General features: G+C 38.7%; 1 protein-coding gene across 3 annotated transcripts; it reads right to left on the minus strand.

Moving 5' to 3' along the window:
* Positions 1–205: 205 nt before the first annotated feature.
* LOC127631933 (autism susceptibility gene 2 protein homolog) lies at positions 206–19,353 on the minus strand. Of its 3 annotated transcripts, none has more exons than XM_052110350.1 (12): positions 18,897–19,353; positions 7,466–7,766; positions 7,152–7,345; positions 6,978–7,022; positions 6,088–6,183; positions 5,305–5,376; positions 4,332–4,403; positions 4,080–4,221; positions 3,781–3,861; positions 2,694–2,777; positions 2,363–2,573; positions 206–1,443 (listed from the first exon to the last, which is right to left on the minus strand). In XM_052110350.1, exons 2-12 carry the CDS (start codon positions 7,560–7,562, stop codon positions 330–332), a joined length of 2,208 nt encoding a protein of 735 aa, XP_051966310.1. In that variant the 5' UTR covers positions 7,563–7,766; positions 18,897–19,353; the 3' UTR covers positions 206–329. The 3 variants fall into 3 exon arrangements, with proteins under 3 accessions (XP_051966310.1, XP_051966308.1, XP_051966309.1); XM_052110348.1 differs by having other exon boundaries at positions 7,131–7,345; XM_052110349.1 differs by lacking the exon at positions 18,897–19,353 and adding an exon at positions 11,731–11,954 and having other exon boundaries at positions 7,131–7,345.
* Between the last annotated feature and the right edge of the window lie 3,194 nt (positions 19,354–22,547).

Raw genomic sequence — 22,547 nt, forward strand, 5'->3', positions numbered from 1 at the left:
CTTATGTAGCTAACTTATATAAACTAATACAGCCTTATTGTAAAGTGTTACTGTTACCATCTAATTTATTTGTGCTATATGTTCGTTTCATTATAAACAGTTATCATGCTCTAGCTGGAAAACATTTGATCCTTTGTACAGTGATTTAACAGCCATTATCCTCCGAAATATTGTCAACAGTAAACAAAAAGGAAGTTTTCTCAGAATTAATTTTAATATTTTTTGACAAAAAAGAAATATTATCTCAAGACTTTCACCACTGTACATTTCATGAATACACATCAAGTGCTTGATATAGGCCGAATCTGTCAATCCAGATATTGTTCAGTTCACCGAGCCTCAGTGTCTTTGTGTGGGTGGAATGCAGGTCTCTCTATAAGAGGGGTCATCCTTCTCGGAGACCCCGGCCGTGCAGCCAGCACTGGGAAAAGTGGGTGTGGTTGGGCATGCACATAGGCATTATGTAGAGTCCTACTGAGAGAACCGTAATGAGGGCCGTGTGGGAGCCCTGTGTTGATGTAAGCTGTCCTGAGAACCCCTGGTGGAGGTAGGTGAGGATCCAGTGCAGTATGATGCATGGCCAGCAGGCGGCTCCTCTCACTCTCTTCCCTCAAGAAGGCCATACGCTGTCGTTCCTCCAGTTGACTCCTCTGCTCCAGGGCCATGAACTGCAGGAATGGCTCCCGTGGGTAAGAAGGGTGGCCCATCATCGCACGTTGCAGTGGGTCAGTTCTCATCAAGAGATCCTTGCCCATGGAGTCTCTCCGAGGAAGGTCTAATCCCCTGTAGATGTTTCGCATGGTCTCCCAATGTTGCGGGGAGTAAGGCAGCCTCTCGGCTCCAGGGAATGGACCCATTCCCAGGAAAGGTGAGACTAGCCTAGTCCTGTCAAGACCGGGGTGTCCACCGGCAATTCCAATAGGCAAAGGAAGAGTTGAGAGAGGTGAAGGGTTCATACCAGGCATTCTGGGACCATGCCAGGGTTTTTCCACACTCTTTTGAATGGTTGTAACATCCTGGTCCTGATCATCTCTCTTCTCCTCCTTGACCTTCACCTTGCTGGTCTTTCCATGAGGTTCATACTCAACTCTGCTCTTCTTCTCAGCTGGCTCCCAGTGCTGAATATCACTACTTGGTCGCTTAATATTTTCTCTATGTTGTTTTGGTGATGAACTCTCCTTTCCTGCAGGTTTGTCTTCAGTGGCATGGTGCTCACTCTCCACGTCCTTTCCTCTTTTGTAACTTTGGATCTCTTTGTGCCTCTGTTCATCAGTTCCTCGGGTTTGTTGCAGGGGCTCCTTTGCATGCGTTTTCTCTCTCACCTCGTCCTCATCCTTTGGCTCATCTGGCGAAGGGCCTTTAAAGGACGCTGTTGATTGTTTGTTATCCAGTGCACTCTTTCTGATAGGGGACAAATGTTTCCCATTTGGCTCTTTTGGTTCCCTGCAATGCATAATTGAAATGAAAAGATTATTTAAATATTTAGTTTGGTAATCAATATCATGTCAACTGATGTCATTCTTAAAACATTTCAAAATCCTGGGGTTCAAGGTTTTTGAGAGTTTGGGTGCCTAAACTTGATGAATAGCAATGCGTCAACAATGTTATGAAGGCATGGAAACAGCCGTGAAAGCTTCAAGCTGGAATACAGCAAATTGGATTCCTGAAAAAGCACAACTAGACGTCTCTGAAATTCTCATTGATCAACGGATGCGTACGTGCCTTGTGGCTGTTGAAAAGTTGAAATGCTTGGTTTCGTGTGATGCAAAGTCACTATCGCGAACCCTTGAATTTTTCTTCTCTATCAATGCAATGCACCATCCCCATTGAAATTAATGCATTTGTTGCATTCTCTGACTAAACTTAAACTCTAGTGTTTATGCTACCTTAGTTTGGCAGTTAGTCCTTGCTGGTAGATGCGTTAACTACACTATTATGCGGGCAATAAGTATCTTTCTCCATTGATGGCCAATCAAATGTTGCTGTTTTAGCTATTATATTATACAAATCCTTACTAACCCAGACCCCTATACTAACCCTAGCCTAACCTTTCATTATATTATAGTAGACGTTTCACTGGAAACAAATTTTGGAGGGCTCTTAACCGTGTCAAATAGATGTACTGTGGGTTTAAATGTCCTGTGAGGTGTTCTACTATAGTGTGGTCAGTCACATTTCATTTAGGCTCAGGTGAGTTAATGGTTAAGATAAAAAATGGAACTGAATGTCCATTACACAAAGATGGTAGCATCCATGTTGTGTCTTTCTGGGCTGAATGCACCAGCTGAGCAACTGCCATTGAAATTGATGGGAATGCTAGTGGTTGATTCTCAGTGTCAGTGACAATATAGCGATTGCAAACCTTTCCAGATCATCTTTGTTGATTATAGAGTCTCTCTTATTTGATGCTCTGTCTGGTACAGATGGAGCTCTCTCAGATTCAGATGTCTTTGGACACAGAAGGGGTGTGGGGAAAGATGAGGGGGTCTGTTGCAGTCTGTTCCAGTGCTCCTGTGGCCCATTTGGGGTTGGAATCGTTTTACCATCTTTAGTCCCATGTGCTGCATTCGGTGCTTTGGATGCCAGAGAGTAATTATTGTCAGCAAATAATGCATTTTACCTCTACATCAATAAAGACATCTTTGTACAAGCATCTTCATGCATATCAGTATAATCAGTATACATGTCCTTACTTAGTGCTGGGTTTCCTAGTCCTCCAAAAGCAGATGTACTCAGTGTCCTTAGACCTCCAAAGGACAGTGGCTTATTAGAAGACTCTATAGAGCAACAATAGAGACATGGTTTCAGATTTTGAGAACTAATTTAGTACAGTTGCCCGTAAAAGTATTTAGACACTTAAGCCACACTTGAAATTGTATGAATGTCTTTGCATTAGATAACAAAATATAAAGAAAGATAGCACAAGCTCATTTTTCATGTAAAATGTTTCACAAGTATTTGGAACCTTTCTGGTTGACCGACTTAGTGAAACACTTTCATAGTTAATGTGATGAAGGACACCTGTGTGAATTTAAGGAGAACTGACAACATACATCCACTTAAACTAGGGCTGTCGATTTAATGCTTTAATTTGGTGAGATTAATTATTTAAAATAAAAATTATGCAAAAAAAAAAAAATGTATGCGATTAATCATGTCCTTGATAATTAATCATGACTATAATAAGGAATATTCCTTTTATGTACCACCTGTTTCAGAACAGTAAGCAGAACTAAAGCATTTCATCAAAAGGATTGGCTACTATTAAATCCCAGAACTATAGTCCCTTTCCCATTAACAGTCCTGGTACTTTTCCCTTAGTAACTTTCTAAATGAGAACTTAAAGTGTATGGCATGCCCGAGTAGACTTTTCCCTCTTGTATCCCATAGGGACGTCACCTAGTGTCAACCATTTTTATTCTCAGCTTGATGGAGTGCAACTCTGAATGCAGGGGTTCCTAGACGTGCTTTTCAAAGTTTCAAACTACATTTAAGTAGCTGCGCCTTAAAAATACAGTGTTTATGATGCAACGCAGCCAAAGTGAGACGATCCAAAAGTGTCCTTCTGACTTCAATTCAATTGACATCTGAATTCAATTGCAAAATGGATGGCTTTGGACAGGCCAGTGTTCAATAATATGGAAATAAACAATTTATTATTTATATAATATATATTTTGACTAATGCAATGAAATTTGTGCATTTTTAAGAGCATCATAAGTGTCCAAATACATTTTTGGGGCCAGAATTTAATAATCTCATGAGTGAAGTAAGCCTTACCGTGATGGGGGACTAGACTGTGGAGGATGTTGGGGGTGTGCGATAAGGGTCCATAGGGTGAACCTAAAGGATGTGTGGGGCCTAACAAGAGAGATGGATGAAAAAAATAACTCAAACTGCTGACAAAAGCACTGTCTTGTTTCAATCAGTAAAGCCACTCTAATTGTAATTTAATACAACTTTTATGGCTATTATAACATTTGCGGTTTGGAGCACTAAAGCACTGAGATCATTGACATGTATTAATGTTGGTGCAGCTTTGTTCTGCCATCTGATGTAACACAAGCTTTAAGCCTTACCTGCATTGGAGAGGACAGTGGAGGGTCGGGGTAAGTCACGTGGCTGCTGTATCAAACCCAGGAAGTTCGAACTAGACGATCGATTCAGAAACTCAGGCTTAAACCTAAAGTCTAGCTTATGTGGCTCAGTCTGCATCTGTTTCTGTAACACAAGTGTAAAATGGGAAGGTTAAACCTAGGCCTAGTTACAGATTACTTAGACTGAACTGTCAAAATGCTAAATTAAAAACTATTGGTTTGATTTTAACATACCTTTATTTTTTGCTGATAATGGTAAACCTGCCATGCAATGTGGACATGCATTGCACACCACTTCCCAGGTTTCTAAGCAAGAAAAAGCAGGGGTAAAAAAAAATGGGGGAAGAATTCTGTTAATTTAAAGGAATGTTCCTGGTTCAATACAAGTTAAGCTCAATCAACAGCATTTGTGGCATAATGTTGATTACCACAAATATGTATTTAACTCGTCCCTCCTTTTCTTTAAAAAAAGCTCAAATCTGTATTACAGTGAAAATTTGTCTGACACTTACAATGGAAGTGAATGGGGGCCAAACCATGAACGTTAAAATACATACTGTTTCAAAAGAGTAGCCAAAAGACATGAACAATATACTGTAAGTGTTAGGGTTACATGATATTAGTGTGATAAAATCACTTACTACCCTTTTCTATGTAAAGATATAGCCAATTTTACAACTTTGTTGCCATGATGATATGATCAAACCCTACAAAGACTTGTTTAAACAACTTTACAGCTCAAATAATACTTACGTTTTGACAGAACAATTAATGTAAGTGCTTTTAAAAAATTATTAGCTTCACATTTCTAATTTGTAATACTCCAAATATTAGCCCTATTCACTTTCCTTGTTAGTGCCTCCCTGTAACCTCCATTTTTGCTTCTTCTTTTTTTTTTTCTTTTTTTTAAGAAAAGGAGGGACGAGTTAAAATAAATGTTTGTGGAAATCAACATCATGCCACAAATGCTGTCAATTGAGTTTAACTTGTATTGAACCCGGAACATTTCTTTATAACAGCTTAACAGTTACATGTGAACCTTACATTTGGTTTAGGACACATGGGATCCAAAAGCTAAAACATTTGTTACAATAAGTGATACTAATTATATTTTCCCCAAAGACGGACGAACAGCTGTAAATATTTCATGAGACACATCTTGTGACACATTTCATAGCTTTGCAACTGATGCTAAACAAATGCTTACTCTGGACTCCTTCTGTATAAGTTGGTGTAGCACGGATCCTGGTCTTGGCACCACATCTAATGGGTTGGAAGCCTGAAAACACAAAAGACTGTGTGAAAACTAGGTCCATTTTAAATTGTTAATAAATGTTACATTCTAAATATATATATTTATGATAACCATAAATCCAAAAAACTTCTTAATAGTCCACAGCACATCTCAGAACATACAGTATAATATATTACATACAGTATGATCAGTTATATAAGTGTATTGTGATTGTGTGGTTGGACTTATCAATCAGTCTGATTGGAACTCAAGTGTCTAGGTTTATTATTTCTTATTCCATTTAGGGGCCAGTTTTACAAAACATTAAATTACATTTGATTTAATATATAGTAAATTCTTCAATAAAATATAAATAAAAATATTCTTGTTAACTTCAATTTTCAAATGTAAAAAAAATGTAGGAATATTTTATATTCCTGAACAGACTTCTTAAAAAGTTCTTATTAATGTTCTTCATGAATTGCACTTTCTTTCAAACGTATAATTTTCCTAGAAGAACTTTCTTCATTTCATTTAGTGAATCCGGCCCTTGTCTTTTAAAAAATATGAAGCTTTCCAAATAACAGGCAAACAATATTGCAGGACCTCAGCAAGAACCTTTCTTTTCTTTTCTTTTCTTCTTTTCTTTTCTTTTTTTTTATCTCAAGAAATAACAAGTTATTCACAGCCTTCTTTCAATGTTGTCAATTGGCAAAAAAAAAAAACGAAAGCTGAGAGACGGAGTGGCAGGCAAACCTTGGGTTGAAAAGCTCCCTGGAGAGAGCTGAATGGTCCAGCAGGTGGAACCATTGGAGGTATTCCAGTCATTACTGATGGATAGGATGGGACCAACTGTAGTGAAACAGCAGAAAAATGTCATTATTTTCAGGAGAAAAGAATGTTTGTGCCAATTCAGGATATTTCTGGCCTTTAAAACACATTCTCAAACTACTTTCACCTCAAATGTTCATGAGAAGCGACCAAACTATTCAAAAATATTGACGTAGCATTAGCCAAAATTCTGATAAAAATAAGAATGATTAATTATTTAATGTGTTTATTATTAATTATTATTATAATATTATATAATAATTATATTATTTATATAATTAACAATGATATAAAATATAAATCATATATACATTTAAAATAAACTATTAATGATCAAAAACATAATAAATGCTGAATTATGTCAACTTATGAAATGAAATAAACATGAAAATATGTTCAAATTGTTTTCCAGGCCTTGAAAATTCATAGAATTGAATCTCAAAAATCATGGAAAGGTTATGGTCATTTCAATACTGAAAATAGAAATTTCTAGTTACTCTTTACTAAATATTTAATCAGCAACATTTTGCTCTTGTGTTAAGTGTGTACAGTAAACCTTGCTCACAAGGCATAATGATGTCGACTTTATGAGCAAATTGTCCTTAATGTGAGTCACATCTTTCAATTCAGACTAGTTCAGTCAGTCAGAATTATTTATAAGCAGTCTGAATAAAATTATTATTTTTTTAAATCCAGTATCACAAACAACTAAAGTGGTCATGGATAATTAATGTAAAAAGTATTAGTCAAAAAGTGTGGTAACCCAGTGGGACCATGTCACTCAAATCACAGGATATACTCCTGATGTAACTTACACTGTGTTTTTGAAAGGTGTCCACTTTAGCTGGGTATTTGTCAAGCTGCAAATTAAAAAATAATATTTGCACTTAGCAATTTTGCACTTTGTAAATAGTAGTGTTTCAATCAAACATGTATTACGAACATAATGCATAAACAAGCATCCTCACTTGTCTGGCAGGGTTACGCACCAGTGGTGCTGTTGGGCTGGATATGATGGATTGGGGAAAGGGTGTGAAGGTATGCTGATGTGTGTGTTGATGTGTGTGCTGGTGCTGGTGGAACTCTGTGCGCAGGTAGGCTGGAGGGGCCAGTGCGCCACCTTGATCGACAGTCTGGGAGGCCAGGAAGCGAGAATTTAACTCCTGTCGCAGCATATCCTGCTCTAGAGAGTCCACAACAGAAATCACATGAAAATGGCATAGTTAGTATGCGCTATGTAAATAAGACACAGTCATAACATAATGTATGGCAATGTAAGGAATGATAAGAGGTGCTACTACACCTATGTAGGGGCCTGTAGATGGCGCACCAGGCACAGGCAGTGCACTTCCTGTTAAGAGGGGTGAAGGTGGAGGCAGGGCTGTTGTTGGGGCAAACATATTGAGATGTTTGGAGCAGACGATGGTTATAATGCTCTACTCTTCTTTAGCTTGTGCTTCTGGTAAGTTCTTGTAAGCTGCTTTGAAAGGTGCAAGACTTGTTCTGGTTTGGAAGATGGTTTGGTTCTAAATAACTTCTCCCTGAGGCATCCTGCCCGTCATCTGATGCTGTTGCATTTGTGGTATTGGCAACATTAACAAGATCTGGAAGACAAAAAAAACAAAAAATAAATTAAGTTAACAAAAAGGATACAAAGCCATGTTAATAAAGACACAATAATTTGAGTCCACGCCATACTGAATAGTGATGTAGTCACTATAATTCTCTTTACTTTGGGCACATTTCCATAGAGTTTGCATTTTCTGTAGAATATGTAAGTGGTGCTTGCCATGCAAAACTTGCCACCACAATCCTAGAGTGTTCAGGGAGGTTACCAGAGCATTGCTATGTGGTTGCTGTGGTGTTCTGTGTGTTTGCTTACTATTCCAAGACAAGAGAGTCCACTACCAAGTCTTTATGATATTCTGGTTCCTTGATATGACTCCGGTTCCTCTTTCAATGTAATCTTACTGGATTTATTTTTACCAATTTTATCGTCCACCAGGCAGATTGATTGCGTAGACACTCTCCTTAACAAGCCACATGATTTGGTGTGGGACAGTTTGTGCACTGAAGTTTAATACTTATGGTTAGGGTTTGTTCAAATCCATAAACCTAGGTCTGAGCAATAGTAGTAGCCTTAGCAAGCATCATTAATAAGACTGGCTAATTGGGAAAATATTCAGTATAGGGCTTTAATCCAGAAATAAATCCTTTAATTTTACTTAAATAACATGTGCAATGAAAGATAATGAGTTCTAAGGCAATAAGTACATGTTTTTAAACAGGGCATAGCATGTTGCAGTGATGGAGTCAAGGCAAAGACGACAAAATGTGGAATGCAGAGCTCATAAAGCATAGCTAACAAAATAAAAGACCAAAACATCTCTCTTTTTACAGAATCACCCTTTTCACGTGCTTTAAACAGCTGCCATTCTGCAGGATGTAATGGGTGACATTGGTTTCACAGTGACATTTACTGGTCCCTCCCAGGGGGGGGCGCTAATAGTGAATGCAAATGTGATGAAGGGCTGAAATCCCCTGGGGGATTCGCCCATCTATACAACCTGCAATTACCTCCTTTTGAACAGCACTCATGCACATAAAGCAAAGCAGTAAATCTCTTTTGTGTCGAGCTGTCAATTTCGGCCTTTTCTCCAGTGCCTGCTGTTTTTATAGTGAAAGGTCTTTTGAGAGCAACATAATGGATTGTTAGCTTCTCTGAGGGTAGACCTCCTTTCGTGAACACCAGGGGTCTGTGGAGGAGGGAACACAAGGAGCAACTTATTCGCCCAAGCTGATCTCCAAATCCCCTGTGATAAGCTGTTTGTATTGAACTAGGTGTGACAGTTTCAGGGGTCATTTAAACATTTGGAACAGTACTTATCTCTGGAGGAATTTAGGAGTGCATATAATGTTCCCCTGTTTATTAAATATGAAATTGAAATTATAATGTAATACTGCTGAACTAGTGCTTGTGATGGTAAATTGTGTCCAAACGGCAATATTTTATTAAAGTACAAAGAGGAATATTAATTCATAATGAAATGTAATGCTGGCTGAATTCCTAAGTATCCAGAGAGGAGAACAGACAGTCCCAATCTAGACCACATGGCACAGCTCAATAGCTCGACCAGCTACAAAAAGATAATGTAAAGTTAAATAATAAGCCCAGAAAGTCCTTAATAGGCCCTCGGATCATAATGCAAATGGTATTTAAACCTAATTTGCATCCATTTTAATCAAAGAACAGCATGTACTAATGAAAAAACAAACAAAACTTAAGTACTTCCAAAAACTAAAGTAATAATAAATTTAATACAATTAAAAAGACACACTTTGATGCTGGCTTGACAAAGCCTGGCTTGAAAGTTCAGGTTTAAAGATTTAACAGACCTTGCAGTAAGACAGACAGACGGACGGACGGACGGACGGATGTACTTGATACATTCGATTTTTTTGACAGTTGGAGTTTGAATAGTCTTGTTTACTTTTGAATTTTTTAACAGTTGGTGTTTGAATACTTCAAGGTGGGAGAAAAACACAGATATTTCAGATTTGGACGGCAATAAAATCACTGACTACCCCCTGTAAATGCTGCCTCACGTCCCCATGTAAAATAATTGCTATCCGAAAAGAGCTTAATGCCTTGTCCACACTAATACTTTTTCGTTTGAAAACGCATCTTTTTCTCCGTTTTGGCCTTCCGTCCACACTGAGACAGCGTTTTTGTCCGCGAAAACTGAGCTTTTTGAAAACGCACTCCAAAGTGGTTAAATTTGAAAACGCTGTTTTCACATTGTAGTGTGGTCTGTGAAAACGGATATATCTGAAATTGATGAGGTATTTGTTGTCATGTGACGCAGACATGTGATCTATCCAACCAAAACAATGACCTGTGTTATAGCGGCGCTGTTGTACTTGATCCTCACTTTGATAGTGTTGTTAAAAAATAAATGTTACTTTGTACAACCATCACATTGCGTTCCTTCAAAGGCAAAGGGAAGTTTACTCAGAATGGGTGTCCGGCAACGGTAAATGCAACATGGATTTTCCGCATGCGTAGTAACATGATTTAAGTGTGTTCATACGTTTCAGTGTGGACGAGCAACTTTTGGAAAACGCTTAATAAAGGCAGTGTGGACGGAGAGCGTTTCAAAAACGTAAACACAGTTTTCAAATGCATCTGGATTAACGTAGACGTAGCCTAATTCAGAATAGTCTTGAAGTCTGCGCTGAATTTTGTGGATGTAGCTTGAAAACACAAGGAAGAGTTCCATTTAATAGTTTTGGTCTTTGTTTAGAGATTGTGGAAAAACCGTATTAAGTCTTAAGTGTAGAACAGTATGTTGGCATTTTATGCCAGCATAATAAATACAAATGTTTGGCCAGGGCAATTTCACCATATTCATATTCAAAAACTCTTCCATCATTTTGCTTAAACTGCTTATTTTCAATTAGTGTCATACCACAGTAATGCTCTATTATGATGCAGGTCAGGAATTAGGCTAAGCCTCTGTTTGGAGCTGTCGGGCCACCAGCAAATTTGTCTTCCTATGTCAGTTGGCAGCTCCCTTCTCCAAGCCATTTTTGTCATTCATCAACCCCATTACTGGCCTAACCCTTCGAGGCATGCAGAAAAGAATGGCCTAATCCCTCCATTCTCACAAAGACAAGATTAGCTGGAGGTTAAACACTCGTGTTCTTTAAATTTTGTCCTTGACAGGGTGCCAGGGAAAGCTCTTAATCTTGTGAAGGGGCAGTTGGAGCAAGCTTTGTGTGCACACAAAAGTAGACAAGGGAGGCTCAGGCCGAGTGCAGGTAAGCCCTCTTAAATACTGCCCATGATCTTCGAATCAGATTGTGTTTACTGTGGCGATCCCTCTGCGGTTTATAGTCAGTCACAGATGGCGGGAGATGTCTAATAAATCATACTGTGGCATCAAGGACTGTGTGCATTTTTGCTGGGTCCAGTTGGCAAATGACTTAATGAGTGAAACAGTTGTTATTATCTGCTGACATGTTTTAGCTAGCTATGAATGAAGCCCACTCAGTTAAAGGTGCATCTGTTGGGCTGAACCTCTCTGACACTTAGCGACATTTGTCTGATCTCTGATACAGTGAACACAGTGTGGCTACGTTGTGGTGGCCGACACAATGCATTTGGATTTTCACCTGTGTATGTAGGAATATATTGTGATAATCCAATGAATAATTATATTCAAGCCTTAAAGGGATGTTTCATCCAAAAATGAAAATTCTGTCATTATTTACTTCCATGGAACACAAAATAAAATGTTAGGCAGAATGTTAAGGACTGATGGCCCTATTCCCTATTCATTGTATAGAAAAAATGCAACGTCAACATACTTCAAATTTCTCCTCTTGTGTTCCACGGAAGAAAGAGATTCTACAGGGCTTGAATAATATGAGAGCGAGTAAACAATGACAGAATTGTAATCTTTGGGTAAATAAACAAATTAACAATAATTGTAATTCTGTCAGAACAGAACATTTTTAGGATTACTCAAACTGAAGTTTTAAAAAAATCATAAAAAAGACTCCTACCTCTTAAGAACCCTATATTTCTCAACTGTAATATGTCCACTTCTTTGAATCGTGATAGAATCCATTGAAAAACAGCCTTTCCAGTCAGTCCCAGCCAGCTGTAATGTGCCAGGTTGACAAAGTTCACTCTGGTGCAATCAGCAGGCGTTCAACAGCTCTTGAATAAGACACAGGGGAACAGTATCTCTCTCTATTCTCAACTTGCCAGTCTGTCTGCGGGATCACAGGCTGTGGTGTTGGGTATCACACAGACTAAGCGAACACTTCCTTTATGCCTGGCTGCTCTCTCTCTCTCTCTCTCTCTCTCTCTCTCTCTCTCTCTCTCTCTCTCTCTCTCTACCTCCCAACTCTAAGTTAACACATCAAATCAGTAAGCCAGTTGGGTGGTGTATATACAGGATTTTCACTCTTATTTTGATTTATTTACACTAAATAAATACTCTTATTTGGCCATGTAAGAATTGTATATATATATATATATATATATATATATATATATATATATATATATATATATATATATATATATTATTTTTTTTACAATGTTCTCAATGAACAAGAAGCAACTCGATCTCATACATTTTTTTACAGAATTTACAAGTTGGTTCGCATAAACTCGTACGACTTCATCTTGTACAAATTCCCAGATGTCTAATGCATATGTTTTACGCACGAGGCGTTAAGGACATACTTCTGAATATTATGCCCTAACCCAAACCCCTTAACTAAACTTAACCAATCAATAGAGTGTGTAAACATGATAGGAAGCTGTTGTGTGTGACAGAAGCATGTCTAGTGGCATCATTGGCTGTAGTGAAAATCTTGCTTCAAAAAAGGTTTGCTTTAAAAAGTCATATTCCAATGTGAACTCAAACTTTTTCTTATCAAATTCTTTTATACTCTTACCAACGTGATCACAAGGGAGTTTGAAGTGTTGTTTCCAACAGTTCCTGTATCCTAGAATCGGCCACATTATGCAGACTCACTGACAAACGCCATCTCCTATGAGACGTTTTTGCATTGGCTGCAGGCTGTTCACCAGTTGTTTACAGGCTGTTAGCCAATTGTCATTGGCTGTTTACTTTCCAAGTGCATTGTGTCAGCAGTCTCAGAGGTTGCATTTTTCCCACTAACATTATATTTTACTCCACTGATGGTTAGGTTTAGGTTTGGGGTGGGGGTAATTTACTTTTACATTACTTTCAAAAAGTAACACTTTTCACTGATGAGTATATGATTTCCGCTCAACAAATTAAAAATAATGTCTATATTTCCTCGTGCTATGTCGCACGCAGGTCATACATTAAGCACCATATCTCTGGGATAACAAGGATTATTTTTAATTATCTCATTGTCTTTTCGGTAAACATATTCACCCCATATCCTGCACATCCCTTCAGTTTTAAAGCTTTAAATCCAAAAGTTTTTTATAAATGTGCAATTCCCCCTTCACAACCTCATTTCGTCATCCACATGAACAAAGAATAAAGCCTTAGTTAAGCAACTCATCTCTTGTTTTTATAAAGTAATCCCCTTACAATGGATGATGTGAAAGAGCAGTTCAGGACACAAGCTAAGGACGTATAAATTGCTGTGAGCAAAAAGACTGTGTTCTCCCACAGTCAGTACAATGGGTGGCAATGCTCGCCGTTGAGCTATTTCATTTTTCAGTGGTCAGGTTTCGCTCAGTCGGGGATTAGTGATGGGGATGTAGGCCGGCCATAGACACAATGTTCACTGATGCTTATGGGATGTGTTGTAACTCCCGCTTCTGAGAAAACCAAGCCCCCGGTGCACCAGTAAAACAATCAGTAGCGTGGAGGACGCTAGAGACTCAGAACCTTACCTATAATAGATCTCTTGTAAATCAACTTCAGGAATAATTAAGGAGCTTGGGATCAGCTGTGCTTATGCTAAAGCCTTAATGGGATATTTCAGGCAAATTGAAACTTCTGTCCTGATTTACTCATCCTCATGTTGTTCTGAACCCATATGAAAGAGAAAAGAGATGTTGGGAAAATGTTAGCCTCAGTCACAGTTCACTTTCATCTTTTCATCATGCATCTTTTTCCAAAACAATGAAAGTGAATGGTGACTGAGGCTGTGATTCCGCCTAATACCTCTGTTTGTGTTCTATGGAAGTGAGAAGGTCATAAAGTTTTGGAACAACATAATGGTGACTAAATGATGACAGAATTAACATTTTTGTGTTAACGATCCCTTAAACACAGCAATGTGAGCTCAAAAGTTGAATAGACGAAGGTGTTTATTTGAGTTGTGTTGAAAGCTCTTAACAGACAGCTGTCTCGCTGATCTCTCAACAACGCCGATCCCAGCTAAACACTTTCCCCCAACGCTTGTGCCAGGCCCGGCTCGGGTTACAACGGGAACAACGTGAACACTGTTCTGACTGCCTATCCCAAAGACTCTGATGCACTAACATGTATCCCTATGTCTGCACTGGACAAGGGATGAACAGATTATACTATGGCCTTGAATAGTTTCACTAAACTTTGAAGGTGGCTACAGTGATACTGCCTGTGAAATGCATTCTGAGCCCTCTATAGCTTCATAAGCATCACAAGAATGTGGAGAACTATCTATACCGGCCAGTTACCACACCTCAGCCAAAACTGCGGGCTAAGCCAAAGCTTTTCTGCAAATAGTGAATAGTTATTCCTGGATGAGACAAGTTACAACAGTGAGTGGTGAGGGAAGCAGTCAAACTTTGACAGCCGAGTGTCAGGGAAACAGATGACCCTCAAGCAAGCTTGCTCTAAATCAGTGGATCTCAACGGGTGGGCCGTGACCCAAAAATGAGTTGCAGGTGTGTTCTGATAGGGTTGAGGACAACTAGGAATAAACAATGCTAAAAGCAAAAAATTTATTATTTGTATTTATTTAAATTGTATTAATTATCTTATCGTGTATAGTTAGAATGACACTATAAACAAGGATATCAACTTTTAAAAGGCTTCTCATTTCTTTTGTTGTTGATGTACACTGTTGTACACTCCAATCAAACCAGCTTGATCTCGTGAAAATTACATGTGACCTTACACGTATCATCATGTCCACTGTGTGCTAGAAGCAAGATACATATTCAGTTGACAAAATCAACAAAACCTCCCTATTCTAAACCGTAATCCTATACCTAACCAGTAGTGTCACAAAAACAAACAAATGTGAGATGAAAAATAGAGTTAATGCTTTACCGAATTTAACATAAAACAAAACTGACCTCCCTACCCTAAACTTTAAACCTAATCTAAACCGATTGTGTCATATAAAGCAAATGTGACATGAAAAACACAATTACTGAAGCAACATAATTTTGTGGTGTTTCTATGACACTTTTGACTCGCTTGTTGACTCACTCGCTCTTCAGGACTTGTACCCCAGCCCCAATGTAGTTAGTTATGTAATGCAAATGTTAAAAGTATCGCTTTACAAGTCATGCGCTAAAGTAAAAGTGTTTTGATGTCATAATGTTATCCATTGTGCAAAGAGCAGGGTGAAAATGAGTGATTATGAATGAATAATCTGGCCTTTTATTCATGATTTGTGTTAAAGGGAATAAAGGTCATTGTAGTTTTAGCACCTGTAGTGTTTATAAACCAGGAAACTGATGTGATACATACAACGAGCCTGTAAAAATTATTTTGCAAAAATATAAGTATGTGAACATGATTCTGAAAGACCAGGTTGCATCAAACTCTTCGGTATCAGACACTTGGTCATATGTCTAATGTTAACACAATATTTGCCCTAGTGTTTGTTCTGTGTGTTATGCTCTTCTGCTGTTTTATGCATTTACAAAATTGTACATTTTCAGATTCAGCCTTGTCATATTATTAGGCCTACAATTTTTGTACTGTGCTGGGTCGCCACTATCCAATGTAAATAAAAAAAACCCTGAAGCAAAATCATTTTAGAACCAATGTTATAAATATTAGCATGTCAGTATAATAAGCACTCAACCACAACAACAGAAGCGTGTCCATGTGTCCATGTTTTTTGTTAACAGTTTACTTTGTAGGTCTGCAAATGTCATTTGTGCTTTAGTGTCAGGTCTAAAAATGCCCACGTCCAGAGAAAGCTAATTACAAATATGATGTGTCATTCAAGGAGATGATGTCTAATTAAAAACTAAATTCCAAGAAGCACTTGGCACAATGCTGAAGAACAAAACCGTCCATAAAAGCTGTCTAATCCCCTGTGATTGAGACAAGCGTCCTTTAACTCAATTGTATTAAGATGGCTTAAGGTCTAATAGGCTTCCAAAACATCGTTGCACTATCTGCTCGCATCCTTTCCATTACTTAAAAAAGTCAACCACAGTGCGGAGTTCAGCAAAATAACAAGTCTTAAAATATCCTCCTCTTTCAAAAGTGGTGCTAAAACAAAAATCTTTTTGCACATAAAGGGATTCTTAATAATGAAAAAAGAAAATTAGACATTATTTACTCCCCCTCATGTTGTTCCAAACCCATATGACTTTCTTTCTTCCATGGAACACAAAATGGATGTTAGGCGGAAAATTAGCCTCAGTCAACATTCACTTTCATTGTATGTTTTTTCTCCAGTGAGAGTGAATGGTGACTGAGTATATCTCCTTGTGTGTTCCACAGAAGAAAGTAAGTCATGCAAGTCTGGAACAACATGAGGGTGAGTATATGTGATAACAAGATTTTAATTTTTGGGTGAATCTTTCCATCATCTGCATCCACCTTGATTATCCAGCATTTAGTCAGCAGCATATGATCACTATGTAAAGTCTAGAAGATGTTGTTGTTATTCAAACATAATAATCAGTACCTCCAAGAACGTTGCCTCCTGTACAAAGCAGCAGGCTGACCCAAGGTTGTTACCCATCAGTCCACTGAGACTGCAGCCCAGGGCTGGCGGCTAGACCTTGGCCCCTGCTGACAAATGTGTTAGACAGGAGCATCCGAAGCACCCGCTCTTACTTAAAGATGTAAATTCCATTAACTATTGCTGGTGACTCTATAAATGTAATCTGGTTAAGTTCTTAAGTGCCTCTGATTAGATTCTAGCACAATTAAGAAGCAAAAACAGCATGAGACGAATGGTGATGAGTGACAAAGAGAGAATTTTTCATGGTTTTCATTAATGCTTCATGACATAAATGTGAACTGTGCCAAGAAAAATAAATCCAAGGACCGTGAGCGTTTAAGTAAATAAATCAGCAAGGTTAAAGTGTTTTTGGGCGAGCAGGCTGGCTGTGGAGGGACCGGCCCCATTATCCAATTATGTGGAAGATTACCAGCACGTACTTGGCCCGAACGCACCCACCTCCAAAGTCATCAAGAGGCTAATTGGCTCAAAGGGTATTGTGTTTTACATCCTTGTACTCAATCCAAGGTATTTCTCATCATGCCATCTGCTCAGTGCCAAAGGAAAGTGTTTTTATCTTTTATTTCACCGTTCATCATATTGCAGAACTGTAATGGTATGTGTGAGAGAGGGATAAAGGCCAACTGGAGACTGCAGTGGGACAGAGAGAGATTTACGGGCAGCTGTCCGACACCTTTGTGTGTTTGTCTTTTTGTTTAGTTCTTCATTAAACTATTATTTATATCGTCAAGCTGGTTCTCTCCTCCTCGTTTCCATTAATCCCTTTACAGTATGATAATGCAAGTCTTCAATGCAAGAAAGATTTTTAGACTGGGAAAAAGCCACAAACTTTTTCTGCATATCAAAAGAAATAAAAGGCTTAGAAGCTTTAAAATCTGGAACGTTTACTTGATAGAAGAACAAGCAACTTCCAGAGAAATGCACTTAAGTTAAATGCACTTTATGGTTGCCAATAAATATAAATACCGTAGGTTTCTAACAAAACAGAGGTGCAACATATATTGCACAAGGTGAGATCAAACATAATGCAATTTTAAAGGGTTAGTGGGTTTAGGGCTTTTTAAGTCACCTGATTTGTAGCATATGCATAAGAGCTCTCTTTTATAATTTATAATTATGGAGTCCAAATATATGTAAAACTGCTCACTCTCTGAGGATCACTCAGAAGAGACTGTCTCCTTGGAATATGTGCTGGCGGTAATGATGCTGTCCTTGGATGACTATCTGTTAAAATCTATCAAACCTGTACAGAGGTGTTAGATTTAATGTTTGCTTAACAAGTCTCATCCAGGGAAGAAAATAAACAAAGATAATGCAAATTCAGTAATGTGAACAATAACAATGGAATTTGTTATAATTTGAGAGGTTATATCGACATTATTGAATGAGCTTAAAGGAACAGTTTGCCCAAAATGCACATAAGGCTGCAAAAAAGTAATCCATACGACTCCAGTGGTTAAGTCCATGTCTTCAGAAGTGATATGATAGGTGTGGATAAGAAAAAGATCAATGTTTCTCAACATGTAATTTTTTACTATAAATCTCCACTTTTGACCAGCTCCAACCAGTAGGTGGCAATATGAACAATTTTTTTTTAAAAAAAATAAAGAATGTGGAAGTGAAAGTGGAGATTTGTAGAAAAAATAACTTTTTTAACAGCTGGTGTCATATGGATTACTTTCATGCTGAATTTATAGGCTTTTTGATGCTTCAAAGTTCTTCCATCATTCACTTGCATTGTATGAACCAACAGAGCTGAGATATTTTTTTTAAATGACTTTTGTTCTGCAGAAGAATGAAAGTCATATATATATATATATATATATATATATATATATATATATATATATATATATATATATATATATATATGTATATATATATATAATACTATTATCAGCCACAAGAGGGCACTGTTTTATCAATTCAAAACATGACAAGCGGCTCTGCTGTTTTAAAGATCCATGCTTTCAAAGAAATCACTGACTGAAATAATCACTACCCGTTGTTAACATCAGGAAACGCAAATCTAATATGTAAAAAATTAAAACAAAGCACAAACTGGAGCAAAATGAAAATAAATATTTTTATTGTGAGTTACATTTTTTAACTACTTTCTACAGATACTAATTAAGTCATTTTTCAAGTGCTTCTATGCACTGTCACAATCTATATTTCACAGTATGAATAGGCAAACAAATCAAAGGCTATATGAATGGATGCTATTAATCAACCAAATCCTACATTTGTAAAATTACATTTAATTAGGACATTTGAGGTTTACTTACCCAAAATAGTGATGAATGTATGGGAGAGGAGAATGACAAACTCTCTGGTCTTTCTCGGTGCAATCCAGAAACTCAATACAACCAAAAGTGGTCTTTTTAACTATCCAAAGCTTTTCAGACTTGGATCCTTCCAGCTTTAGTACATAAGAGTGTTGTCTTAAAAGTTGCTTTGCTACATGGACAAAGACCCTAAAATATGAATCACAGTGTACCTCAAGGAGCTTTGATAATGTTGTCTTGTTTTTTCACACGGGTGATGTACAATTGATGTTTACCATGTCCATCTTTCACCAATCCTTCTTGATGAAAAGGAATTTATATCCAATGATATCCTTCAAACAGGAGGTTTAAGCACAAATCCACCCAGGTGAAATCACAGATTACGTCATGCCCTCTTTAAAGCATGAGATCCTTTCCAGAGTCTGTGTGCCTGTTCTCTACACTCCGCTCTGCTCCAAGAATGATCCCTCAGTTGCGATCTGTGCATTCCTCTGTTCCTTCCCTCAGCAGACCCTCCCACTGCCTCCACACCGCCCTCCTCGTCTCCCTGTGGCCCCGAGAGAACCCAGACTGAGCACCCCAGTGGCAGGACAATTACTACACTCCTCTCTCCTCAACACATACATATAGACAGTCTAGTGATTATGGCCATCCACTTAATTACAGGCTGAGAATAACCAGAGGGGACTGGGGACAAGTCCAGAATGCTGATGAGATGGTTCCACCTCACACTGAAATGAGACTTCACTTTCATTGGGTGACAGTGTCAGTTCCAATTAATGCTGCTGTGCTGGTATGCCACCCTGGTCCTTTGTAGGGCGAGAAAAGGACAATATGATGTAATATGTTGGTTGCATGTGTGCCTGTCAGCTTATTATAAATGCTTCAAATAAATGTTAAAGGGGTAGTAAACAAAAAAAATTAAATTCTGTCATCATTTATTCTCCCTCATGTTGTTTGAAACCTAAATGACTTTCTTCCATAAAACGTCACAGGAGAAATATAGCAGAATGTCTGAGCTGCCGTTTTCAATTCAATGAAACTATATGGGGACCAGGGGATGTCAAGTCAACATTATAACATGGAAAATCGACTAGTTGTGCACCCTGAAATCACGCCCATTCAACGAATTACTGACATGCACCATGCATCACACATTTCTGCACCAATTTAAGTCTGAATGCATTTCCCTCTAGTGCTAGCCTCAAAGACACGGGCTCTGGTTTCATGGGAACCAGGAAAAAGTCATTACATTAAAATGGTTTGCGCAGGGGTTGTAGCTCAGCGAGTATTGACGCTAACTACATCCCTGGAGTCATGAGTTCAAATCCAGTGTGTGCTGAGTGACTCCAGCCAGGTCTCCTATGCAACCAAATTGTCCCGGTTGCTAGGGAGGGTACTCACACGGGATAACCTCCTTGTGGTCGTAATTAGGGGTTCTCGCTCTCAGTGGGGCGCGTGGTAAGTTATGCGTGGATCGCGGAGAGTAGCATGAGTCTCCACATGCTGTGAGTCTCTGTGGTGTCATGCACAACGAGCCACCTGATAAGATGCAAGGATTGGTGGTCTCAGAAGCGGATGCAACTGATACTTGTCCTATGCCACCTGGAATGAGGTTAGTAACCGTGCCACCATGAGGACCAAGTAAGCAGTGGGAAATGGGCATTCGAAATTGAAAAAAAAAGAAAATAAATGGTTTGCACAGTTCTGAGGTTGCATTTTCACTCTAGAATTAAATGTTTACTCTACTGATGGTTAGGTTTAGGGTTGGGGTTGGGCTTTGGGTTAGGGGGTAGACTTTAATAAATATTTAAACTAAAAATACAACTCACTTTTGGCAACACTCTGTGGACATTTCACAGGTAAACTGAACTTACACGTTCAACAACACTTCCCGCATTGGCCACTGGAGGATGGTGATTCTAATTGTGGTAAACACGGATCGATTTAAGTTGAAGAATTTTCTATTTACTGTTGCTGAAATTCACAGAGACCCTGTTTACATGCACTTAAAAGAACAGTTTATTTGAGTTTTTGTAAAAAGCACGAACAGCTATAAGGAGGTGTCATTAACGTCAAAGGATGTAATGCTACATCACATCAACAACACAGCACAGCGTAAAGAATTTAACATTTCTTGGAGTACATTGGGAAAAGGGATCACACACACACACACAAACACACACACACACACACACACTATAAACTATAACAACTTACACAAACCACTTTAACATATCGACTACTGCCCCTAACGTCCGCATATACATGCTCAAGTACATTGAGGGAATAGCGGAGTTTGGAGTAAGATGGAAACCCCACTATTGCAGCGCAATTCCGCTGCAGGTCACAATGGAAAGTTCATGAAACAAACACAGCAACAACTTTGGAATATCTGAAAATAAAGTCAGTAGCATGTTTACACATTTTGCGGGGAAATTATGTGGCTGTGGATAAAGCTTCTTACTGACCGTGCTGCATCTGCATACAAGAGTAAAGTATATGCATACAACACAGTATATGTAAATGCAAATGATGCTTTCCTGTCTTTGTCTCTCAATAATCAGCTCTCTGGTGTCCATGTAAACAAGCTCTGTGGTCAGTCTGGTCAAGCCTCAAAAAGGACAAAATATAAACCATGGACATTCTGCTATACACATTATGACTCCTTTTGTGTTCCACGGAAGAAAGCCATAAGGGTTTGGAACAACCTGGGTGAGTAAATAATTTTCGTTTAATGCCATGCACACTGTGTTGTGGAATTCTCACAGCACCATGTTAGAGTAAATTAATTCACACACCATCACTGAAATGAGCCAATCACAGACCACCTCATCGAACCGAGAGTTGTGAATGTCAGCAGGAAAAGGGCATTGCAAGATGATAGATCACAAGACAGGTAAATTATCACAACAGATATATCATATAATTTATTATAACCGTCAACACCCCTGTGGGAGGAGGAAATGCATGAAAGCTCCCTGCCCTTGTCTGCCTCCAGCCCTCATGTCTTCCACTGCTAATGCTGTGTCCTCTCTGAACCGTGGCCCTGCTGAAGAGTCGGGGATGGGCTCTCTAGGGGATATAGTACAAGACTTCAAAGTCCACAGCCCGCCAGGACTGCAGGGAGGTCTCATTCAGTCACTGCCCCTGTCGGCCCTGAGGGGGTTTCTAATTGCATTTCACAGGCCCTGAACAAAACAAGGCCTTGTTCAAGCTGAAGTTGGTCCTCCTACTGGGATATAGCTGTGATTTGCAACTCCTCAGTGGGACGTGGATCTTTGGCATGCCAGCACAACGGCGAAAAACAGTTTCAACTTCCTTCTTCTGATGAGACACACCGGGACACTGATCATCGAAAGAAATGAAAGGAACATGCAGGTGGCTACACAGGCGGCTGTGACACCTTCAATCTCCCCACAGAATGCTTTCATGTGTGGGACTGGAGGCAGATATGTGGGCTCGATTTGAAAAATTAATTCAGAGCTACCCCAGGAGACTCAAAATCATATGCAGGCCATCAAATATCATCAAACAGCACAAGATTAGGGGGTTTTCTTTTCATAATTTACAAGCTCCCAATAACAGCGAATGTACTTTCAACTGGGTCTTATTGCTGTATTTTTTATTCTGACTGTGGTAGTTTGATGT

This window comes from Xyrauchen texanus, chromosome 38 (assembly GCF_025860055.1).
Source record: "Xyrauchen texanus isolate HMW12.3.18 chromosome 38, RBS_HiC_50CHRs, whole genome shotgun sequence".
NCBI lineage: Eukaryota > Metazoa > Chordata > Actinopteri > Cypriniformes > Catostomidae > Xyrauchen > Xyrauchen texanus.